The sequence below is a fragment of the Magnolia sinica genome, chromosome 5 (genome assembly GCF_029962835.1).
Source record: "Magnolia sinica isolate HGM2019 chromosome 5, MsV1, whole genome shotgun sequence".
In the NCBI taxonomy this organism is placed as follows: Eukaryota; Viridiplantae; Streptophyta; class Magnoliopsida; order Magnoliales; family Magnoliaceae; genus Magnolia; species Magnolia sinica.
The window spans coordinates 111,476,227-111,500,108 of record NC_080577.1 but is presented as its reverse complement, the minus strand read 5'-3'; the positions used below and the strand labels follow the sequence as shown (position 1 = coordinate 111,500,108).

The window sequence follows — 23,882 nt, the reverse complement described above, 5'->3', positions numbered from 1 at the left end:
TTTTCAGGCCCATTTAGGATGAGTGGCTGGAATTCTCCGATCTCTGGCGCGTCAAAACCTCAATATTGTTCCCGTCCAATGCCTTGGTGATGTCTAAGCATTAAATCCCTGCTTTTAGTATCAATTTCCATTCAAGCTCGTAAACACACCCTGTATTACAAATACGATTAATTCAGGCCGTTAAGCAATATCATAATCGTAAATCAATGCAATCAATGGGGTCTAATATGCAATATTGGACCCTCAACAATGGGAGTAACTGAAATGCATTTGAAATCCAAATATTCTATCTGGATGGGAGTAAATGAGAGGAATTGGAAGGCATCAGGAAATTTCAATATATTCACATGAACATATGTGATATCCCATATTGGTCATGTACATATATGATATTTAATAGAATGATTGTAATAAGCACACTGAAATATATATTTTTGTCAAAAATTAGAAAATTTTGAGACTCAGGTGGGCCACGAACATAAAGATCACAAATTATTAACTTGCCAACATTTTTTAACTGTCCATTTATATGGCCAGCTTTTAGATGGTTTGGATAATTCTATTGGTATGATTTTAGTGATGTATCCGATAATTGGATTGTTTTGGAGTGCATGATAGATATGTGCATAGTTACACCTTTGTTTACTTATGTGACTCTTTATGAAAGCTCAAAAAGGCATTTCACCCCCATGTACTTCCAAATCCTCTCTCGGAGAGAGGATTTTATTTATAGACCCATTTACTCTCATTTCATTTCATTTCTATGCATTTATTCATATCCAAACACACCTCAAATGCAATTTATCCTCATTTACTCCCAATTCCCTGCATTTACCTCAATTTACTCCTAATTTCCCTAATTTACCTCCAATTACTCCCAATTTCCCTGATTTACCTCAATTTACCTCCAATTCCCCCATTTACCTCCATTTATCCCCAATTCACCTAATTTACTCCCAATTCCTCCATTTACTCCCATCTAATTAACCCTTTTGATCCACATGTTCCATGATAAATTCTTTTTATTCATGATAAATCAACATTATCTATACCTTTTTTATCCATATGTTTCATGGGTACATGTGACAGATGTGTACAAGATCTGGACCAATCACTCTAAAATCCACAACACATATGGTCTATGATGTGAAAATAAAAAAGATGGATAATCCCCACGGCTCAATTTGAAAAAAAAAAGAAGAGACCAATGTTCGTATTTGGTCCCCATCCTAATTGGGCACTTATGATCCTCAGATTGACTTGAATTTTGGGTTATAATTCATCTATGGTGGGGATTGCTAGATGAACGATCTAGATCCTCTGTGTGCCTTGTAAAAAAGAGTGTGCAATAAGTTGCATGTAGGTGTATAATTATCATTTCTATTTATTTTTTTAAAATATTTTTCTGACAAATGGTTTTGAATTTGAATTTGCAGATCATTACTGCTAAATTGCTTCTGTTGTTGAATGTTTGGTGTTTTGTTTGATCCTTGTCTTGACCCAAGTGTTATGGTAAGGCCTGCAACATATTCGAGCCCTTGGATGGGTTTGTGTTGTTTTCTTCATTCGTGTCTTTGTTGCTCATTTGAGCATCATAGCGAGGATGGTACATTAAGCTTTCATGGCCAATTTTGGATTAAAAATCTATTATCATCCCCCCCTGCCCCACTCTCTCTCCTCTCTTAATGGCTTTGATGCTCCCATTAGAACATAGAAGATTGTCTACCAAGATCTCCTACCGACTAAAATATCAGTAGGCAGAAATTCAATGCACATTTATCTAACAATTCCTGCCAACTTTTGAAAAAGAGAGATTGGTGAAATGTGTAGAGGGATTCTTACTCACCATCAATGGATGGTGGGAGATGTCCCATAAATCTCGTGTTTCAATCTGTAAATTATTATTAGGAGTAAGGGATACTAATTAGGAAGGACTTTTAATCTCATCCACGGACCAACATTTTATCGAATTTATAAGAATAAATCAAAAGAGAGATTTCTGGGTCCTTTATGTGATCACGGTGTTCAGGGAAATGCTCTGTATGCGCTTCTAAAAAACGATGCTTGCCTTCTAATTAATCAACACCACTGGACGTCTCATTGGAACCATATATACTGCAATATACATAACTTATACACCAAAGAAGACTAAGAGCTCATTTGGGAGCTTGTAATTGAAGGTAAATGAGAAATGGAATTGGAGGTAAGTAAATTGAGAATAAATGGATTAATCAGTTGTGTTTGGATGGGAATAAATGAAATGCATTTGAAATCCAAATATTTTATTTGGATAGGATTAAATGAGAAGAATTGGATGGGAATAGAAATTCTCAATATATTTATAGAAACATGTGATATCCCAAATCAACTTTAATATCCTGAATCAATGTACAATATTTAACAAAATGATTGTAATAAGCCAATTGAAATATATAGTTTTGCTAAAAATGAAGAAATTTTGAGTCTCGAGTGTGCCACAAACATAAGGATTACGGACAACCAACTTGCCAACATTTTTTAACCATTCATTTAGATGGTCAACCTTTAGACAGTTTGGATCATTCTATTAATATGATTTTAGTGACGTAGCTGGTAATTAGATTGTTTTAGAGAATCTTCAGCATGCCATGTGTAAGGTGGACATGTGGGTAGCAACACCTTTTAGTTGGGGCCCACCACATAATAGCTGGTCTTTAAAGTAGCCTTTTGCATAGTCTCATCCCAAAGCCAGCCAAAGAACTTCCTACACTGATTGGACACCCACACCTGCTGACCACCAATCAATGGTCTTCATTTCCTTCTCTCAGAGCTGAGCATTTCCATTCGTTTTAACAACTCATTTTAATGCAGGAGCCTAAAATTGAAGCATATCCAAAGCTTAAGTGGACCACACCACAGGAAACGGTGGGGATAATTACGTCCACCTTTGAAACCTGCATAGGGCCCACATTGATGTTTATTTGTTATCCAACCTGTTAATAAGGTCACATGTAGGGGTGTACATCGAGTCGAATTGAGTTGAGCTGGCCTCAACTCGACTCGGCTCGGCCACTAGCTGACCATAGCTCGAACTCGGCTCGGCTCGATCCTCGAGCCTGACTAGCCACCTCGGCTTGGTTCAGTTAGCAGCTCGGGCCAGTTCGAGTTGAGTTCGAGCCAAGATCGAGTCGAGTTTGCCATTGCAGCATTTTCACAAACACCTAAACTGCACCTTCAAAATCTCACTGTATTTGAGACAGCAACAATGGTTTTACAGTTATTTTATCAAACACCTTCAAAACAACATAAAAATCAAGAAAAAAAAGGGTGTTGGTTTCATATACATACCTTCCTTGCCACCAACCACACTTCTTTGAGTCATTTCTGTTGGGGACCTTGCACAAAACCTTAGGATCTAGCCTCCCGAAACAAATCAGAATTATGGAATAACAAAGCAATGAAATAAATCAAAGCATAAATCACACACCACATAAGAGATTTTTACGTGAAAAACCCTCCAAGAGGTAAAAACCACGGGACCTCATTTAGATCAACAATCCACTATGAAGTAGAACGTTACAACCTTCTTCACTCACGCAGGAGTGGATAAACAATAAGAGAAACAAAGAAAAAATGGAGAGATCTCACCGATTACGAGGACATAGAAGCACTGAGATATAGATTACACAGTAGATAACCTCCACGAGCATAATCTCCCTTTTATAAGCTTCCTTTCTCTCACACCTTTGATAGCTCCTAAACCCTTTAGCAAATCTCTTGTAAAGCTTTAGGAAACCCTCTTGTCATGCCTAGAAAGCCCTAGGAACTCCTATTTAAAGTTTTAGGAAACTCCTTTTCGTATTCCAGTTGCGAAAGGACTTGCGACACGAAATCCGCGCAAAATCGCGAAACGAATCTGCGTAACCACGACTGATCGTGCCCCACCCACGACCGGTCGAGCGCCACCTACGACCGGTCGTGAACCACCTACGATCGGTCGAACACCCCGAAGAAAATTAGTCCACACTCGCTGGACTTTGAGTTGTGTCAGGGCACAAACCCACGACTGGTCGAACACCAGCCCACGACCGATCGACGACGGGTCAAAAAACTCCATCAATTTCATCAAACACTTGGTGAGCAACATCAATATCAAAGTTACCGAGTCGCTGAACTAGTTCGATCCGAGTTTGATTCGAGCTGGGTTCGATCCAAGTCGAGTCGAGCTGGGGCCAACTCGAACTCGGCTCGAACTCATTTTCGAGCTAAAAAAATCAGCTCAACTCGGCTCGAACTCAGCTTCGAACCGAGTCGAATCGAGATTTTTCAAGTCGAGTCGAGCGAGCTAACCGAGCTAGCTCAGTTCATGTACACCTCTAGTCACACATCCATGAGTGCATGGAAAACATACATATCAACCTCATGTAAAACCTTTATGCCCTCGAGAAGTTTTCAATGGTAGGCCTGCGATTTCTATTATTTCCTGTGTGATGGTCCAATTGAGCTGAGGATATGTAAATGAGTTGGAAAATGGATAGATAGCATGGATGAGATACATACATCATGGTGGGCCACACCTGCGTCCAAGTGTATGGTAAGCTTGCCATGCACATTGACATCCACATCACCATCTGGACTGTCCATTAAGTCCTGTCCACTCTTCATGGGCTGTCTCAAAAGAAAAAACCAAAAATAAAAATAAAATCTTACCGGCTAGGTGATTCAAATGGTCTATATCTATGGCAGCAAAAATGGATAAACGAGATTATACATGGAAGATAAGTCCAGCAATGGATGCATAGGATCAATCTATTGCTGTGTTTTTCGCACGATAGTAGAAGAAGAGTGGAGTGGACCCACTGGACGGTTGAGATATCTGATCATATAAATGCCACAATTCCCAAATGCAATTATGTGCATGGAAAAGTTTTGGTACACTTAGCCCACTAGAGCATTTCTGTAATATAATTCCCATGTAAGTCTAAAGTGTAAAAATAAACATGTGCCCCACATAAATGCATCAATGTGGATCATGATGAAAAGAGTAAATCATCATTTCATACGGAAATTCATATGCTATCCATTATATATTTTCATAAGTCACATCAGGAGTTACAGGAAATTCCTGTGAGCCCAAATCAGAAGCATGTTTATACCATACATCTCCCATCACACACTAATCATGGATGCATCTCAAATGATATGGATTCTATCAGCATTGTTCGAAATGAAACGAATCACCACACTGATATCAGACCGAGTCATGTCTTCATCATTTTATAATTCGAGACTGCTTTTTAGCATTGTTCTTATAGATCAATAACATACAATTGTTTATTAAGAAGATTATAATTACTATTAGAGCTTTGCGTAGATGGGCTTTCTCTTTTGGATATGGGCCGCGATGGACTCGTCCAGATCATCCGAAAGAAGCATCGCTGCGTTCCACACGGCCACGTAGTCCAAGCCCTGATTGATGGTCAGATCCCTGCTTTTGAGCATCACTTGTTTGGTCCCGGCGACTGTGAGAGGCGACTTCGCTGCGATCGCTGCCATCAAACCAAGCATGATCCTCTTAGCCCAAGTGGGGCCCATTGCATGGATAGACTGTTCTCCTCAAAAATGAGAATCCTAACCTTTTTAACTTGTTCCCTACAAAAGGATGGTTGGGAACAGAAAACAGAAATGGTCCACATTGAAGTGACAAAAGGGACTATGATGGAAGGTTAGGATCTTCTGATCTAGGAGAGTTTTGGGCCATGGTCCATTCAAGGTGGCCCCCATCAGGCCAATCCAGAACTATTGAACCATGGGTCCCACTTAAGGGTCTAATATGTCCTCTTATCAGACAAGAAACGTGAGAAAACCAGGCTGGGACCCACTAATAATTGGTCTGGGCCCTGACCCAATGAATAGTGCTTGGGCCTACCAGGCCCAGCCCATTTCCAACAGCTCTCCACCATGCATACTAGGGGTGCATGTGGAACCAGTAGAACTGGTAAACCGGACCGGAACCGACTAAACCATGTGGTTTGGTCCAGTTATGAAGTGCGCCGGTTCCAGTTCTGGTTCCAAAAATCAAAGAACCGATTAGTTCGGTTCGGCTCTCGGTTTGGGATTATGTAGAACTGAACTGTAGAACTGAACTTGGAACCGAATCTGAAACCGGACCATCCCAAGCAATAAATATTTTAAAAAATTAAACATAAAAAATAAAAAAAATCCTAATCTCTTCTCGCCGCCCCAACCCCCATTCTATTCTTATCTCCCTCTCTCACACACAAGACAGCCACCGGCCACATGACCCCCACCAACCCACGCTGGCTGCAGCTCCACCTCACCCAGCCATGGTCTCTCTCTCTCTCCAGGACCGGAGAATCGAACCAGTTTTTACGATCCGGTTTCTGCTCGGTTCTAGAGTGCAAACGGTTCAGTTTCAGTTTTGATTTTCCTAGAACCGTTAGGAATAGTTTGGTTCTAGTTTCACCCCATAATCAGACTGAACCGACCCATGTGCACCCCTAAATTATATAATGCCTGTCCCATTATTTCAACCATCGGTTTGCAGACTATGGAGGGCCCCACCTGGATCATTTGATTGGTGCAATCACACTTGGGTCATATGCGTCTGTGGTGATACACATGATGAACGGTTCTGATCACTGGGAAAACACATGCAACCTAGATTTTCTGTAGTGCTGTAGGTCACATGACTAATCACAAATTTGTATGGTCATGTCTAGGAGTGGCAATGGGCCAGGCTAGACAAGCCCCAATTCGGCTACAATGTCCCAGACCTTGGCCTGAGTCCCAGGGCTGGCCTAATGACTAGTCCCATCGTATAACCGGTTTGGATGATTGAATATCACTCAGATCCAACGGTTACCTTTAAACTACATAGGCTATCATTTAATTTAATTTTTTTAAAAAAAAACCCAATAAGAGAAAAATGGACGGTTTAAAAAACTCATGCCAGACCACAGTATTAATCCTTGGACTGAGTGATGTTTCAATGATCCAAACCGGTTATTTAATGGGACCCGTCATTGGACCGGCCTGAGCTTGCAGGACTAGATGACGATGATAATAGCCCACCTTATGATTGAAAAGGACTGGATTTCAAACCTGGATCCGGCCCTTAGACCTAGTTGACGGGTCGGGTTGAACGAGGCGGTAAAAACATGGACTTTTACTGTAAAATTCTACTGGAATTAACATTTTACCAAATAATGCCTCAACAATTACAAATTACAGATAGGCATTTTGAAAAATGAAATTACAAAAAATGGTCTGATCCATTTTCTTAAGTAGTGAAATTGAGACTTGTAAGGCCCAAGTGATATGTTCAAGCCATCCAACACATGCACCTGATTGCTCGACAAAAATTCAGGCTGATCAAAACATCATATGTTCTACACTTGAATTTGAATGTTTTGAGTCGTGTATTTTATTTTATTTTATATTTTTGGATTGGCTTGCCTTATGATTGTGTAAGTAGTACTTTTTATTTACCTAGTGGATTAGGTGTTACTTGGGTAAAATGTTAGTGTGGGTGTTTTCTTAATCATAGGGCCCACCTTGATGTATGTGTTGTATATGTTCATGTCATCCATCCATTTTGTTAGATCCAAATCTCAGGTGGGTCACACAACAGAAAACAAGGGTGATTGAATGCCCACCATTAAAAATTTCTTAATCTCCGCTGTAATGTTCATGTGCCATTTAACCTGACAAATATGAGCCTGATCCAAAGCTTTTATGGCTTCCCAGAAGTTTTTAATGGTGGACAATCAATCCGTACCATGTGATTCTCTTGAGGTTTGGATTTACTTCAATCCCCACCATTCCTTAAAATGGCTGGCAAAACAAATGAACTGCGTTGATACACAACGCATACATCAAGGGGTCCAACGGTCAGAGAAATACCCACTAACGTATAGTAACACCTAATCCGCTTCCCTGTCGGATGGGTTGAATGTCAGGCGTATACCATGTGGGCCCCACACTCTGGATTCACTGCCTTTGTTTAAAAAAAAATAAAAATGGTAAGATCATACTGTAATTAATTTCTCATCTGTAGGCACTATTTGGTAAAATCTGAATCGTGAAGGAGTTTTGTGGTAAAAATCTTAAAAGAAAAAGAAAAACGGAGAGAAATTATGGAAAGGACGAAAATACCCTCAGCAATTACTCTGACCCCTTCCTCCATCTCCTCCTTGGAGGCAAAGACCTTGGAGATGAGGCCCAGCTCCTTGGCCTCCCGTCCGTTGATCTTCCTGCATGTCAGGATCATTTCCATCGCATTCCCAAACCCCACGATCCTGGGCAGCCGCTGGAGTGCACCAATGTCAGCTGTGATGGCCATATCCACCTCCTTCACCACGAAGAAGGCCTTCTCAGTGCAATACCTGACCACAACAAGGGCATTTTCGTCATTATACATGCCCTTCGGAATTGCTGGTGCATCTAAAACGGTAGTCCTCCACAACTTTCAACCAGCAGGCCTGACGTTTATGGCCCCTTACTCTATTACCGCAGAAATCGCTCTGCTGGCGCGAGATCCTAACCGTCAATTTAGAGGAGGTTGGATTCACTTCAAAGCTTAGAAGGTTAAGCTTAACCTCCCCACAAAGGAATTTTTGGGTCCCACTGTAATGTGTGCATGACATCCAATCCGTTCAAAAAATTTGGAAAGGGATGTGCACCTTTAAAAGCCTTCCGGATTGTGTATGGGATCCACCGTATTTTGTACGCCATCCAATCCATTCAGAAGATGCGTCCCACCAGGATGAACTAAGACCCCAAAAAATATGGCATTCCAAACTTCAAGTGGATCACACCACGTACACCGTCCATTGGCATACTGGGCCGTGTGATGGGAAATTCACTCCCTTCCAATGTCCCAACCATCAGATCAGGGCATTTCGCATCACCATCGTCCCATGGTGGGCCCGCGAATTCGGACACCATATGCAGCGAGTCAGAAAGGGAAAAAGGGAAGTTAGTCCGCTGGCATATCCAAAATGGTAATCTTCAGATCCTCCACCATAAATAGGACCCACCATTGGTTATCAGAACCGTTCATCAGGTTGAACCTACTTTGGATGGGAAACAGAGAAAAACTAACACTGATTGGATGATCCAATGGACTACAATAGACGGTCACAACTATTAGGACTAGCCAGTAAAAGATGTTATCTGTGTCTGAAATCCACACCATCAATTAGATGGACCTTTTCGTGGTGGGTCATGGGTCTAAAAATCAGGCTAATCCATGACTTAGTTGGGCTACATCATAAACAATAGTGGAGAGTGTATGCCCACCATTGAAACATTTATAATTATTTAGATGTGGTTCAGGCATCCAACCCATCAAATGTGTGGGTCCCATTTGGATGAGGGGCCACATTAAATTACAGGCAATTTCAAAACTTAGGTGGTCCTCACCAAGTGCTTTTTGATGTTTTAGGAATAATTTCATATGATTTCAGACTACGTTGCCACCTTAGTTCCAGGTACAGCTGAAATTTAGAACATTCCATAACCTAAAGGGACCCACCAAATTCACAGTGTGATATCCATTATACATCACGGTGGGGCCCACAGAGCTCGACCTCATATTAAGCGTGCCCCTTCTCAAAGGTTGACCAAAATCAGCCACATTCAATCCTCTTAGACCACACTTGTATTTTACTATTTATCAATGGCTAGGAAATGTTTTGGACAATGTGGTCCACTTGATGAGTAGATTGGGCTGATTCTTGTAGCAATTGATCCCCTGTGGTGGGGCCAACCCATGAAAAGGGTTGGATGTCACATGCACTTATGGTAATAAATGATACAAGATTTTAAATTGTGATAATTATATGAATGAATTATCTAAGCTCATTGAAATCATAATAATTTCGTGATTAAATTGCGATTAAGTTAAAAGACAAGATTTTTAAAATATCGTGATAAGTATGTCTAATGAATCTTCTGTGAAAATATCGCGAGATAATGAGAATCTCGGTGATATTTGTCACAATTAGGGGTGTACACCGAGTCAAGTTGGCCTCAGCTCCACTTTACTCGGCCACTAGTTGATCCCAGCGCGAACTCAGCTTGGCTCAGTCCTCGAGCATGACTGGCCAGTTCGGCTCGGTTCGGTCAACTGTTTTGGGCCAATTCAAGCTGAATTCAAACCAAAATTGAGCCTCAGTGGCATTTTCATAAATACATGCACTGCACTTTCAGTTTCTTATTATATGTAAAATAGTAACAACTGTTTATAAGTGTTTCATCAAATACCTTATTGGCAACATCAAAATCAAAGAAAATTGATATTTGTTTCCTATGCATACTTTCCTTGCCACTAGTTGACACTTCGTTGAGTTATGTTATTAAACACTTGGTGAGCAACATCAATGACAAAGTAACTGAGTCATTGGACTAGTTTGATCCGAGTTCAATTCGAGTTGGGGTTTGATTTGAGTCTAGTTGAGCTCAATTCGAAATATTTTTGAGTTCAAAAAACCAGCTTGACTCCGTTTAAACTCAGCTTCGAACTGACTCGATTCAAGTTTTTTCAAGTCGAGCCGAGCGGGCTAACCTAGCTAACTCGGCTCTTGCACACCCCTGGTCGCAATGCCCGTGAGAAACAATGTCCAACTGGGAAAAACTGATACTCTGGCAGTATGTGCCGGCACATAGACCGTGTACACGTGGCATACATGAATAAGATCCAAAATATTCAAATAGTGGGCCCACCATTGACGGCTTATGACCTATGAATCAAAAATCACACCAGAGGATCATCTTAACCGTCCGACAGGTTGCTAAACAAATGGTCGGCTAAGTAAAACTGTCCAACAGTACAAATTGAACGAAACAAGATCCGACAAGGAAATGGATTGGCTACTCCCCCTGACACCAGCCAATGGCTGGTGGTCGGTGCTCTGTGGGGCCCACCATGATGTATGTGTTTCATCCATTCCGTCCATATATTTTTACAGATCATTTTATGATATGAGACTAAAAATGAGGTATATACCAATCTCAATTGGACCACATTACAGGAAAAAGTGTTAAATGGACCATTAAAAACATTTTGGGAGCCATAAAATCTTGGATCAAGCTGATTTTTGTTTTTTCCCTTCATCTGGGTCTGTATGACCTAATCAACAGATTGGATGTCAAATAAACAGTACAGTGGGCCTCAGGAGGATTTTAATGGTGGATATCAAATCACGTGTGTGAAGTGTACAGCACACACACGTGGACTTAGCTAGGAAGGTCTAAAGAGGGGTTTTATGGGAAAAGACCAAAAGACAGGGGTTTATATGTAAAGAAAACGAAGGTCACCTGATATCACATGCTGCTACGATATCGATTGCGCCACCGATACAAGCACCGTTTATTTCGGCGATTATCGGCTTCCGGCACTGCTCTAGGGCTTTTGTAGATTCCTGCAGGCCCTTGATCTGGCGATAGAGTTGTTCTCTGATCCGTCCAGCATCGTTGGACTGTTGGGGCTTGGATATAACATCTAGGACGGAGACGTCGATTCCGGAGCAGAAGTTGTTGCCGCGAGCGGAGAGTACGATGAGACGGACGGAAGGAGATTCGTCCAGTAGAGAGATTGCTTTTGGGAATTCGGAAAAGAAGGGAAGGGTGAGAGCGTTGTGGCGAGAGGGGTTGTTAAGGAAGAGATGGAAGACGGGACTGTTTGGGAATTTCTGAACTATTTCGAGGGTAGTGAAGTCCATGGCTTTTTCCATTTTCAGGAGAGAGAATGAAGAGAAATGGAAAGAATGAGAAGGAGAAGACATGAGGTGGAGGGATTATATAGGGCCCGCGACTGGCAGGGCCCACTCACAGCCTGGGAATTTGCCTGTGCTCCTATGTGGGGCCCATTGAAATGTACGTGTGACATCCAATCCGTCCATCAGATTCTTCAACTCATGTTAGCGAAGGAATTTAAATATGAGTCAGAGCCAAAGCTCAAGTGGAGCACGCCACGGGAAACAAGTGGGGATTGCATGCCTACCATTGAAACCCTGCCGGGGATGCTGAAGTTTACGATATGGATAGTATTTGTTTTTTCAGTTCATCTTTAGTGAAAATAAACAAGTGGGGATTGCATGCCTACCATGATGTATGTGTTTCATCAATGCCGTCCATATATTTTTCTAGATCATTTTATGGTATTACACAAAAAATGAGATATATCCCAATCTCAACGGACCACATTATAGGAAACAGTGTTGAATGAACGTCAACCATTAAAAACTTTTCGGGGCACATAAAAGCATTTGATCAAGCTGATCTTTGTTTTTTTCCCTTCATCTGAATCTTTATGACCTAATCAACAGATTGGATGTCAAATAAACAGTACAGTGGGCCTTAGTAGGATTTAAATGATAGATATCCATTCACTATTGTTTTCCTGTGGTGTGATCCACCTGAGATTTATATCCCTCTCATTTTTGGGGTAAAGCCCTAAAATCATCTTTAAAAATGGATGAACGGAATGGATGAAATACATACATCATAGTGGGGCCCACAGATCACCGACCACCAGCCACGGGGCTGATGTCATGGGGAGTAGCCAATCCATTCCCATTTCTGGCATGGGGCCCGATCCGTAAGGACGTTTATAAGCGACGCCGCCCGACCGTAGGAACTTCCTGCGGTCAGAACCTAAGTGAGGCCATCATGATACGTGTGAGAAATCCACCCCATCCATCCGTTTTTCCAGCTAATCTTAGGGCATAAACTAAAAAAAAAAATAGGAATATCCAAAAACGACAGGAAAAAGTGGGCAGGGAAATGCCTGCCGTAGAAATGGTATGGCCCACTTGAGCTTTGGATCTGCTTTATTTTTGGTCTCATATCATAAGATGAACTTAAAAAGCGGATGAACGGGTTGGATTTCTAACAAACATCACAGTCGGGTCTCGCAGTTCTAAGATGTGTTCATCTTCAAACTCATTAGATGACGTATAGGACAGGGTAGGCCCCACATGGTGTATATCCCTATCCCAATTGTTCCTTGTGGTGTGATCCACCGGAATCTATAGACTCGAACTCGGACTCGGCAGTGACCTTCCAGTGCCGATGTCGTACTGGTCGGTGCTCTGTGGGCCCACCATGATGTATGTGTTTTATCCACTCCGTCCATCCATTTTTCCCGATCATTTTAGGGCATGAGGCCATAAATGAAGTGGATCTAATTCTGTGGTGAACAACACCAAAGGAAACAATGTTGATTGAATGCCTACCATTAAAAACTTCCTAAGGCTCATGAAATTGTTTACATGTTAATTTTTGAGAAAAATAAACAATTTTGAAAGTAAATTTGGATGATTAAACTTTTTATAGTCTTCATTTACATAAACACTCTCACTTTCATGTTGGAGCATTGTCCACCTTTGATGGAAGGGCCTTCTAAATGGTCGCACAACTAAAACAAAGAAATACAGAAAAAAAAAATCAACTTCATTCAATATTTCTCTACACCTCGTAAGATTATTAATGGTGGGCCTTCAATTACCATTGCTTCTCATGGTGTGGTCCATGAAACATTAGATCTATTTCATTTTTTGTTGTGTAATTTAAAATGATTGGACAAAATAAATAAAACACATGTATCATGGTGAAGACTGGGCACTAGAGGATGCTATATAGGCTCCACTGGAGGTGTACATGAGTCGAATTGAGTCGAGCTGGTCACGGCTCGACTCGGCTCGGCCAGTTGTTGACCCTAGCTTGAACTTAGTGACTGGATAGCTCAACTCTGTTCGGTCAGCGGCTCGAGCGAGTTCGAGCCAAGTCATAAACACATGGATTGTACCTTCAAAATCTTATTATATGTAAAACAACAACAATAGTTTTACAGGTCCGATATGGCTCGAACTCAGTTTCAATTTGAGTTGAATCGAGCTATTTCGAGCCGAGCGAGCTAATTGAGCTAACTTAGTTCGTGTATAGCCCTAGGGCCCACCATGATGCATGCGTTTTATCCAGGTTCCCATTCATTTTGAATCATTTTGGGCATGAATTCTAAAATGAGGTAGATCGAAATCTTAAGTGGATAATAGCATAGTAAAACACTGATGATGGACCACACCATCTAAAACTTTCTATGGCCCATTGAAATGTTCCAGTCGCACAACCTGCCAAACTAAACAGCACAAATTAGCTTGATCCAAAACTTTTATGGTCCCCAAGAAATTTTCTAATGGTTGGTGTTCAATCACCACTATTTCCTGCGATGTGGTCCATCTCGATTTGGATCTGCTTTATTTATGGGATCTTGCCCTAAGTTTGAACTGACAAAATGGATGGACAGCACAGATGAAACAAATACATAACGATGGGGCTCATAGAGCACCGTCCAGTAGCGGCAGTGTCAATATGCAATCCTCGTCCCTGATTTTTGGGATCCAAGGTGAATAGGAGGGGCCATACATTATGGACGGATCTGATTTCATTAAAACATTAAGGGTGGCCTGACACGTCAATTTAAATGTTTAGCTTATGGTAAAGACGTTCACGTTGGATCTGGCGGTTGATTTGAAGGACCAACTACCATGATCAGAAAATTCTAACCGTTGGATCGGAGGCAAGGATAAATGATCCGAAAAGGCAGCTATCCAATGGCTGAAATTTTTTGGGCATTCTCCATCCACTGTATGTCCTATCATATGGATGGCCGAGGCTTGCGAAACATAAACCCCGTTTTGGTGCATCAAGACCCTATAAGTCGTTTGCAGGAGAAATTACATCATACGTGGCCCGCAACATGCATGATTTTCAAATCTGACAACTCGAGCTATTATTTGATAATCTATACCGTTGATTTGTTGAGTCCCACCGTGTATGAAGGAATGCCTCTAGAAGTCTCCCAAATGGAAGATCTTACGGACCAATATTAAGAAGTTGTTAAATTGAATGTGGACGGTTGTTTTATTTCGTTCATTCATTCATCTGAATCTTCAGGTGGGCCATTTTTATGGCAGAAGATCTAAATATTGTATCTCACGTGATGGAAAGCTCAGATCTCACACACATGTCACAGTGGGACACATTCACCTGCCCGTGGACGTGTACGGCTACGATTCTACGTTTGAGATTAGCTGACAAATGGTATCATTGAGCAGGTGACTAGAGACGAGAATAAGAGACAAGTTGGCCGTCCATCACAGACCTAGGAATTTTCAATGCAATCTAAGAAATTGGAATATCCGCACCCAAATATTCCTTATTGTATTATACTCAGCACGTGCCATGCATGTATGCAGATCCAAAAGGTCCTGATCATTAGGGGTAGCAGTAGGCCCATTTAGGTCTGGTCCAAGCCCATCTTAGGCCCAGCATATCATACCGAAGCCTAGGTCCGACCAGACCCTGTCCAAAAACTGATAAAATCCGGACGCGGATTCACTGCAAAAGCTTTAGCATGAAATTCCTGCGCAAGGATGCTGGGTGGGCCTACGGAGATTTTTTTTGAGAAATCCACTCCGTTCATCCGCTTTGAAAGCACATTTTAGAGCATGAATTCGAAAATTATGTGTATCCAAAACTTAAGTGGGTCACACTAGAGGAAAAAGAGAGAATTCAGTGTGAATCGTTGAAACATTCTTGGGGCCATAAAATTTTCGTGTCAGGCAATTTTTTTTAGTATTTTCACTTCATCCCAGTAATAATGACCTTATAAACGGTTTGGATGGCATATAAACATCAAGGTGGAGCCTAGAAAGGTTTCAATGGTAGGAATTTCTTTCCCCAATTTTCCCTCTCTTGTGACCCACTTAAGTTTTGGATCCATCTCTTTTTCGGTCTCATTTCTTAAAATGAGCTCTCAAAAGGATGGGGTGGATTTCTCAAAAACATCTCTGTGAGCCCCACCCAGCATCCTTGTGTGGGAACTTCCTGCGAAAGGAAATCCGCGTCCACTTGAATGTTCCTAATCTATCCATGATCAAGTGGACCACACATGCACAAACAAAGCACTTTGAGGAGTGAAACCAACGGTCTAGATTCAAGATACATCCATTGCCTGACCCAAGATCAGAATGACATATTAGTAGGAAATAATGCATGTACATATGAAAATCGGGTCGGGTTCAGCTGAGCCCGGCCAGTCGTAAATGACTTGAGCCATAGGACCCACTCCTGGCCCAACTTGGACTGGAATATTAAGCCCCATGGATAAAGCCCGTCTAAAAATAAAGCCCATTTATTAAATGGTCTGGGGTTGGGCTACGTCTATAGTCCATTAGTTAGACCCAGCCCATGACCCATTACTCTACAACCTAACCAGACTCGCTTAAAATTCATCAACCCCAAGCCCAATCCAACTTGACCCATTTAACCATAATGGAGTTGGACCGGACCCACCGGACTTGACCCGACGCAACCACTGGCTTAATTGATATACATTGATACACTAATCTTTTATTGGCTTGAGCTTTTAGAGCGAGTGGTTATTTGATATGGTCATTCTGCACTCTTTCCACTTTTGTAGTCTACCTGAGATTTGGGTCCTTTTAATTTTTTTGGATCACGTCTAAAATGATATGGTAAAATAGATGGACGGTGTGGATATACAAAAAATCTTCAAGGTGGGCCACACACAGTAAGGGTAACACCTAATCGGCTCCTGATTTGTGGGTGACCAGACCACCTAATGATAGGCCTTGATCTCTTACACCTGATCCAGTTGACACGTGTAGTGCAAACCACTGCTTCCTTCGCCAGCGCAATGGCATCAGTGTCTACCAGGGGGCCATGATTTGTTAATCCAGACCGGTCGTTTACTGGGACATACGACAGACAGGGATGGCTGTTCATTCAGGTGGGGGCCGCAGCACAAAAATGAACTGACGTTAAAATAGTTGTTTTTTTCATCCTACCTTTGTTTTGTATCTTGTGGCCCACAAGAGGTGTGAAATGGCTTGGTTTTTAGGACCAGAGATCTGAATGAAGTATCACACCTGATGGAAAGCTCTGGTCTGATGGACCCCATCAAGGATGGGCCATGCTAAAACAAAATCGCCCAAATTAGTTAAAATTAAGTCTTTAACTTTTCTATTAATGGCAGGAAAACACATGGGTAAGAAGAAATGCACCAGCAGGCCACATTCAAGGGGAGGAGGACCAAACATTCAATGGCTTTAGGATCTTTCAGTTTAGAAGGTTTGGGAGGCATGGGTCCTTGCTCTTGCTCCAGTGGTAGACTCTTGGGAGTTTCAACACCTGGTGAAGGGTTCGAGCACCCATAGGTGTTGAAATCCCACTAAGGCGTGAGTGTGTGGTGGTGTGTGCGCGTATGGGTGCTCAAATCCCACTAAGGCGTGAGTGTGTAGTGGTGTGTGCGCGTGTTAACAAAAAAACAAAAGTTGGTGGGAGGCATAGTTCATCCACGAAGGAGCCAAATTAGGCACTAGTTATTTTTTGGCCGAACAGCATGAAGTCTAGTAGACATTGTCTACATAAGTTTACTATTAAATTTATAATAAATTACGATTTGAGTTGGAGTATGAGTCTAAAATTTTGTCTTAGGTTTCACTGATTTAAAAGTCATAATTTTAATTTTTATCATCAATTAAATTATTTCAAATTTATTAGGAATTATTCATGTTTTAATCCCTCGTAGATTTGAGGAAGCTCTATAAAGAGTCTAGAGAGCTTCGTGGGATTTGTAGTTTGATGGTGACCTCATCATGTCTCTCTCTGCACCATTGGATAAATGATTCATGGGCCCCACTGTACAAACTTCGGTGCAGAAAGCTTTGTTTATCACGAACAAGAAACTCAGTTGCTCCATATACATTTTTAACTATTCATTTGGTCCGTTGTAAATTTACAATTTTGGTTAGTACATGAGAATTAGTTACTTTTGCCCTAAACTTCAATATGATTTTTTTAATGAATTGATTGAATGTATCAATTATTATTATTATTAATTGAGTGGAAATTAGGTTTATTTTTGTATGAAAAATGGTTTTTAAATGCATCGCAATATCACATGAAAAATCGCCTAATTTGTAGTTTTTGAAAGAAAAAGATATTAAAAAAAATGAAGATTTTTAAAAAGGAAGTTTGAAAAGAAATTGACATTAAAAGTAAATCAAAATTTTGACAAAAAAATAACATCTTGAAAAAGAAATTTCAAAAGATCAAAAAAATTTTGAAAAAAAAATAGGCATTTTCAAAAAATTTTGATAAGTTAGAATAAAATTGATTAGTTTGCAAAAAAATAAAAATAAAAAAATTTGATTGAGAATGCTTCTTAGAGCAAGTTGTTGCTATAAAACAATTGTATGGAGATGAGAGCAAGGAAACAAGGAATTTTGTGGAGGTTATCACTAACATACCATCTGCATGGTAAGATGTCAATGCTACCACACTTCAAATTTGACTAATTAACATATATATATATATATATATATATATATATATATATAGTTTAACTTCTTATTTAGGTTAATTGAGCATCCAAACACACCTAAAATGATGTTTAGTTCAACTTCTTATTCAGGCTAATTTTTAGAATTTTGTGGATGGAGTTCTTATTAAAGAATTCTTTGATTTTTATTTTTTTTTGGATGACTATCAAGTGCAACAGATTCAATAAATAAATATAATGATTAATTTTTTATTTGCAGAAATTTTAGAACAAGTTGAAAGTCAGCAACATATTTGAGGTACGTCGTGCATCCGTCATCAAAATTTATAATGATGAATAATTCAAGTTGGTTTTTCCATTGTTCAGAAACGGTTTTTCAAATTTTGGGGCGGATAGGATCACCGCAAACGAGTGACGGAGGAAATCCATTGCAGATTAGCGACGGATCTAATCCGTCAGTTAAATTTTGCGAGGCAGCAAGTTGTGACTGATCAAATCCGTCGGTAATTTCACTTTGTGATGGCTCTTCTCTATCGCAAATTCACAATTTTGGTGTAGTGTGGATAGATGCAGAGGTTTTTGGACACGTTTTGTTAAACCAAATATCATGAAACTTCATAATATTTCATGATTAATCAATCTATTTTGGTGCAATATTTAATGAAAACAAACACACCCTTCCCTATTAAATGTGGATTATTTCAATTTGTTTTGAGAATTGATCACCTACAACCCGTTTTTATAAGCAATTTGCACTTGAAAAATATAAAAAGTTACAGAAAAATTAATTTTTGCATACAATCAATTGTACGCGGTGAATTTTACTTCTGTTTTTTTACTGCTCATGTGCAAGTCATCCCCAAGTGTCAAGATCGTCCAATCAATACAATGTGAAGAACACGGGAGATTTTCATTGTATATATGTAATCCAAAGACAATTGGGTTGGATCACGTTTCAGCCGTTTATAGCTACTCCTAATTCCACACGTATTATAATTTGAGTGATTTGGGCCAAGGTGCATACATGCCATGTGGAGCACATGGGTCCATGCAAATGATTGAATATACACCACCCTCGCATCCTGGAACTCAATACATGCATCATATCCTAAAGATGGTCCAACAAGGCTGTGCCATTAGAAGATGACACGTGGCATTCTCTCTCTCTCTCTCTCTCATATCTATTCCCAGGTGGACCCCACACATTTGTATTTCCTTGTACTGTCTTGCAGCTGGGCGGCTAGTTTTCCAACTTCCTTATTTCCCTTTCTTCTCTTATTTCATCCATATTTCATTCTTAAAAGAGAATGGAATTACATGCACAGAAACCCCACTCGCATTAAGGCGCATTGTACGGCTTCATGCTCCCACGTTACCAAGAGAATTGATTGGTACTCTTCCAGACTACCAGAACTCATACACACGCACACAACAGCTATGCATGTGTCATACATCTTACTCCAATCCAAACTGTCTAGATACTGGATGCACTGTATATGGTTTATAACCCTAAAATCATACCAAACAGATGCCACTAACCATTTCATTGACTGCCATAAAATGAACGGTGAATATCAAAAGTGTATATTAGTAAAACATAAGACAGTCCAATCAATATGATTTAAGGGCTATTAATTTTTCATCTAAATGGGGCCCACGTCATGTAGTGTATGGATCATCATACTCCTTGAGAGTATCAAATATATTGCACTTGTGGGATGTTTAGGTGCAAACTACGACGACAAACATGGAAACATATTCATTGAAATGCTACATGCTTTCCTTATTTTGCATGCAACTGATAAAAAACAAGAACATCCTCAGCAAAACCAGCTTTGCGTAATTGCTTGAAATGATGGGGATGCATTGCTTTCTCAACTTCCTTTGCATTTAAGGGATTGAAACACTTCAAAGCAAGAGAAAAGAAGGGCCCACATAACAAATTAATCTAGAATGTGGATTTGATCCAATAACATCCCCAGCTGTGGTGTGTTGATTTGTATTGAGCTGTGGGGCCCAATGTGATGTATTTGCTTTATATTCATGCTGTACATCCGTTTTTCCAGCTTATTTCAGGGAAGGGACCACATTACAGGAAACAAATTGGGATAGTGACACCAACTGTTTAAACCTTGCTAGGGCCCCACCATAATGTTTAATTGTCATCCAACCTGTTGGTAAGGTTACTCAGACCTGGGTGAAGGGAAAACACTAATATTAGCCTGATCAAAAACTTGTGGACCCAAGAAGTTTTTAATGGTGGGCATTCAGTCACCACTGTTTCATGTGGTGTGGTCCATTTGAGCTTTGTATCTACTTCATTTTGGGCTCATGCCCTAAAATGAGGGGGTAAAATGGGTGGATGGCGTGGATATAAGACATATATACCACATTGGTCTGCATGACGCCCAACACATCGACGCACCATCGCTGCTGGTGGTATTGGCAATACCATCTGATCTGCGTCCATCCATCTCGGCCTTTAAAGGGAGGCTGGATCCCTTGCAAGCATTCGTGAGAAAGCTTTTCCACAATTCTTATCCACCTGTGTATAAAAGTTATTAACATGCATGGAACTTATTCACAAATGTATACATGTCATTCACTGTACTCTGTGTGCCATCCAATCCACACATTAAGTGAATCCCACCATGATGGAAAGAACCAAAAATCAGGTTTAATGGGCCACACTATAGAAAATAATGGATGCATAATCAAAAAATTCCAATCCACATGATAGCCCACGTGATGGTTGGATCTATCTTATTTTTATAACAGGGTCCAATCTTCTAAGTAGGACGACCCTTTTTAACGGGTTACAGAATAAGCATTGTGTACAAGCATGTTGGAGTGCCCTAATATTCACCTCCCTAGAAAATGACCCTTTTGTCACTTATGCATCTTAAATAAGGATTGATTGACAAAATTTAAAATCTCAAACAAGTGAATGTGTATACATTTCTTTCTAACTAAGATAAAATGTGCACTTTTGAATTTGACATTCTTAGTATTGCAAATTGAGGTAATTAAAATAAAACCCATATGGCCAAATTGAGTGGATGCAAATAACTGGCGTCCTTTTTCCGCATCATTAGAGGGAGGAAATTTGAAAGAATGAACATCATTTTCTTTTTAAAATCCCACCTTCAATAATCAGATACATGGTTGTATTAATCATTGAAAATTTATATGAACTTTCAGTTGACTATGCCACAAAAGGCGCATGAGATACACGTTTAAAAAAAAAAAAAAAATCTTTTTTCCTTCTTGGGTTAATAAGGTGGGTTAATAAGGGTGTGTTTGGTAACACCACAAGAAGCTAATTCTCACAGCTCTTTCAAAATGGAAGTTATTCTAAAGCGTAGAATAGCTAATATTTTGAAAGAGAAGCTGTTATAAATGCACCCTAAGCAATTTTAATTAATTAACAAGGAGACAATAAAGCAATCCAATCAAGAAATATAATCAAGAGAAGAAAATTGTAAAAGATCAAAGTACAACAATTCAAGGAATTTCTATTAAAAATAAATTTGTACTCTTCAGTGCTCATCCATCAAACAATGCAGTAGATAAGCTTGTATTTAAGCTTTTTATGATACACCAAACTAATGATGATGATGATTTTTAATTCTAAATAAGAAAGTTTGTTTAGAATGTGTTTGGTTGCACCAGAAAGTTTTCACCTAATTAGACTGATTAATCATAAAATATCATGATATTTGTTGCAACCTAACAGACTTTCTTTAATCATGGTTAAAATTTATAATAATGTTCATGCATAGATAAATGAAGATATATCATTTTCACTAAGGATAAAAAGATATATATATATATATATATATATATGCGCGCTTGACCTCACGACAAGCTCCCGTGAGGTCGAGCTGTGTGGGCCCCACCGTGATGCGTGTCGACCATCAACACCGTGCATTTGATGGTTCCCCTCTAACTTATTGGATATCCCAAAAATCAGCCGTATACGGAACTCAGGTGGGCCATACCATCTAAAATCATGTGAAGACACAGTTAAAACATATAAAAGCATTTAGTGGAGCCCACTTGAGTTTTTAATGCTGCTGAAACTTGGTCTGAACCCTCATCCAAGTGTGAAACACATAATGGATGGTCTGGATTTTCAAACCACATCTCGGTGGGCCCAAAAAATGATTATGAATCTTTTAATGGTGCACGGCCCCTCCCCACTTCTGTATGTGGTGTGGCCCACGCAAGTCACGGATTGTCTTGATTTTTGAGACCTAGGTCCACGATGGAATGGTGCATCTGACTGATGGGGTAGATGTTCAAAACGCATCACGATGGGGCCCACACAGCTCGACCTCATGGGACGGACTCGTGAGGTCGAGCGCATAGTACCTTTTCCCTATATATATATATATACACACACGTGTGAATGCATGTAACAACTATTTACGTTTTACACCTTTTTTAAAACCTTGCATTGGAAGTGAAAAGGTTTACAAAGGAAAGATGACCAGGTTAACCCTGCATTACCTAACGCACATGCTCTCTCTCTAATGTTTCCTACAAAACTTCGTTGCCTTCAAGGGATTTCAACAGTGGGCGTCCAATCCCTATCGTTTCTTGTAGTGTGGTCCACCTAAGTATTGGATATGCTCCATTTTTTGCAAAAACATTCTAACATGGGCTGGCAAGACTGATGAACGGATTAGATGTAAAGGAAACCTGCATCCACCAGATGGGTTATGTACAAATAGCAGGATCGCTAAAGTAGAATTAAGTCTAGCTACCAAGAGCAAATATCAATTCTCGAATGTATATAATTTTGGGTTATGTGACAAGTAAGTACACGTAAACGTATCAGATAGGCTAAAGCCCACACACATATACAAGGAATGCCATATCCACGCTACCACATGTGCCAGCATTACTGAATATATATATAGCTGTCCCTGTCCATAAGGTGGACTAGTTCATGCAGGTGTTCTTGCCCAAGAAATAAATTTGGTCCATTTAGAAGGTGGGCCACGATGTTAGAAACAGTTGGACGGTTGATAAAAGTTCAACCAAGCTTTTTTATTTTTAGACATACTCTATTTTAGCCGACCAACTGATAAGTGGGCCGAACCTGAATATGGGAAGAGAGCATCTACATAATGGTACTTTGTGATGAATGTACTGGGACGTACCAATGTACATGCTGGCACATGTGTGGCAATACATAAGCTGTCCAATAGCTTTCTATCTCTAAACCGTAAATTATAATGTTTCTAGTTGCATCAAATAACTTGGACATTCCAATTGATTGATCTGAACCGTTCATTAAGTTCAGAAAACATTTCAAGATCTACCTTGCCAAAAAAAAAAAAAAAAAAAATCACTGATGGGATGATCCAATCCATCCTAGATTTGGCTCTTTTTTTTTAGCCATCTTTTTTCTGATGAATGGATGGGATGGTTACAACTGTTTAAGCAATCTATGGTGGTCCCTAACAAATAGAATGATCAAATGGTTGATTTGAGCAATTTT

At 40.1% G+C, this 23,882-nt stretch overlaps 1 protein-coding gene across 1 annotated transcript; it reads right to left on the bottom strand.

The window, feature by feature from the left end:
* Positions 1–5,211: 5,211 nt before the first annotated feature.
* On the bottom strand, positions 5,212–11,757 carry LOC131247428 (delta(3,5)-Delta(2,4)-dienoyl-CoA isomerase, peroxisomal-like). The gene is made up of 3 exons (XM_058247724.1): positions 11,323–11,757; positions 8,158–8,387; positions 5,212–5,528 (listed from the first exon to the last, which is right to left on the bottom strand). Exons 1-3 carry the CDS (start codon positions 11,736–11,738, stop codon positions 5,338–5,340), a joined length of 837 nt encoding a protein of 278 aa, XP_058103707.1. The 5' UTR covers positions 11,739–11,757; the 3' UTR covers positions 5,212–5,337.
* Positions 11,758–23,882: the final 12,125 nt, after the last annotated feature.

Bases quoted from the DNA above. Each gene is read 5' to 3' on its own strand.
- LOC131247428 (XM_058247724.1), bottom strand. From the start codon at position 11,738: ATGGAAAAAGCCATGGACTTCACTACCCTCGAAATAGTTCAGAAATTC. The intron at 8,388-11,322 runs GTGACCTTCGTT...TGTTGTGGTCAG, and splicing joins GTAGCAGCATGTGATATCAG to GTATTGCACTGAGAAGGCCT. The intron at 5,529-8,157 runs GTATTTTCGTCC...GTTTGATGGCAG, and splicing joins GGTCAGAGTAATTGCTGAGG to CGATCGCAGCGAAGTCGCCT.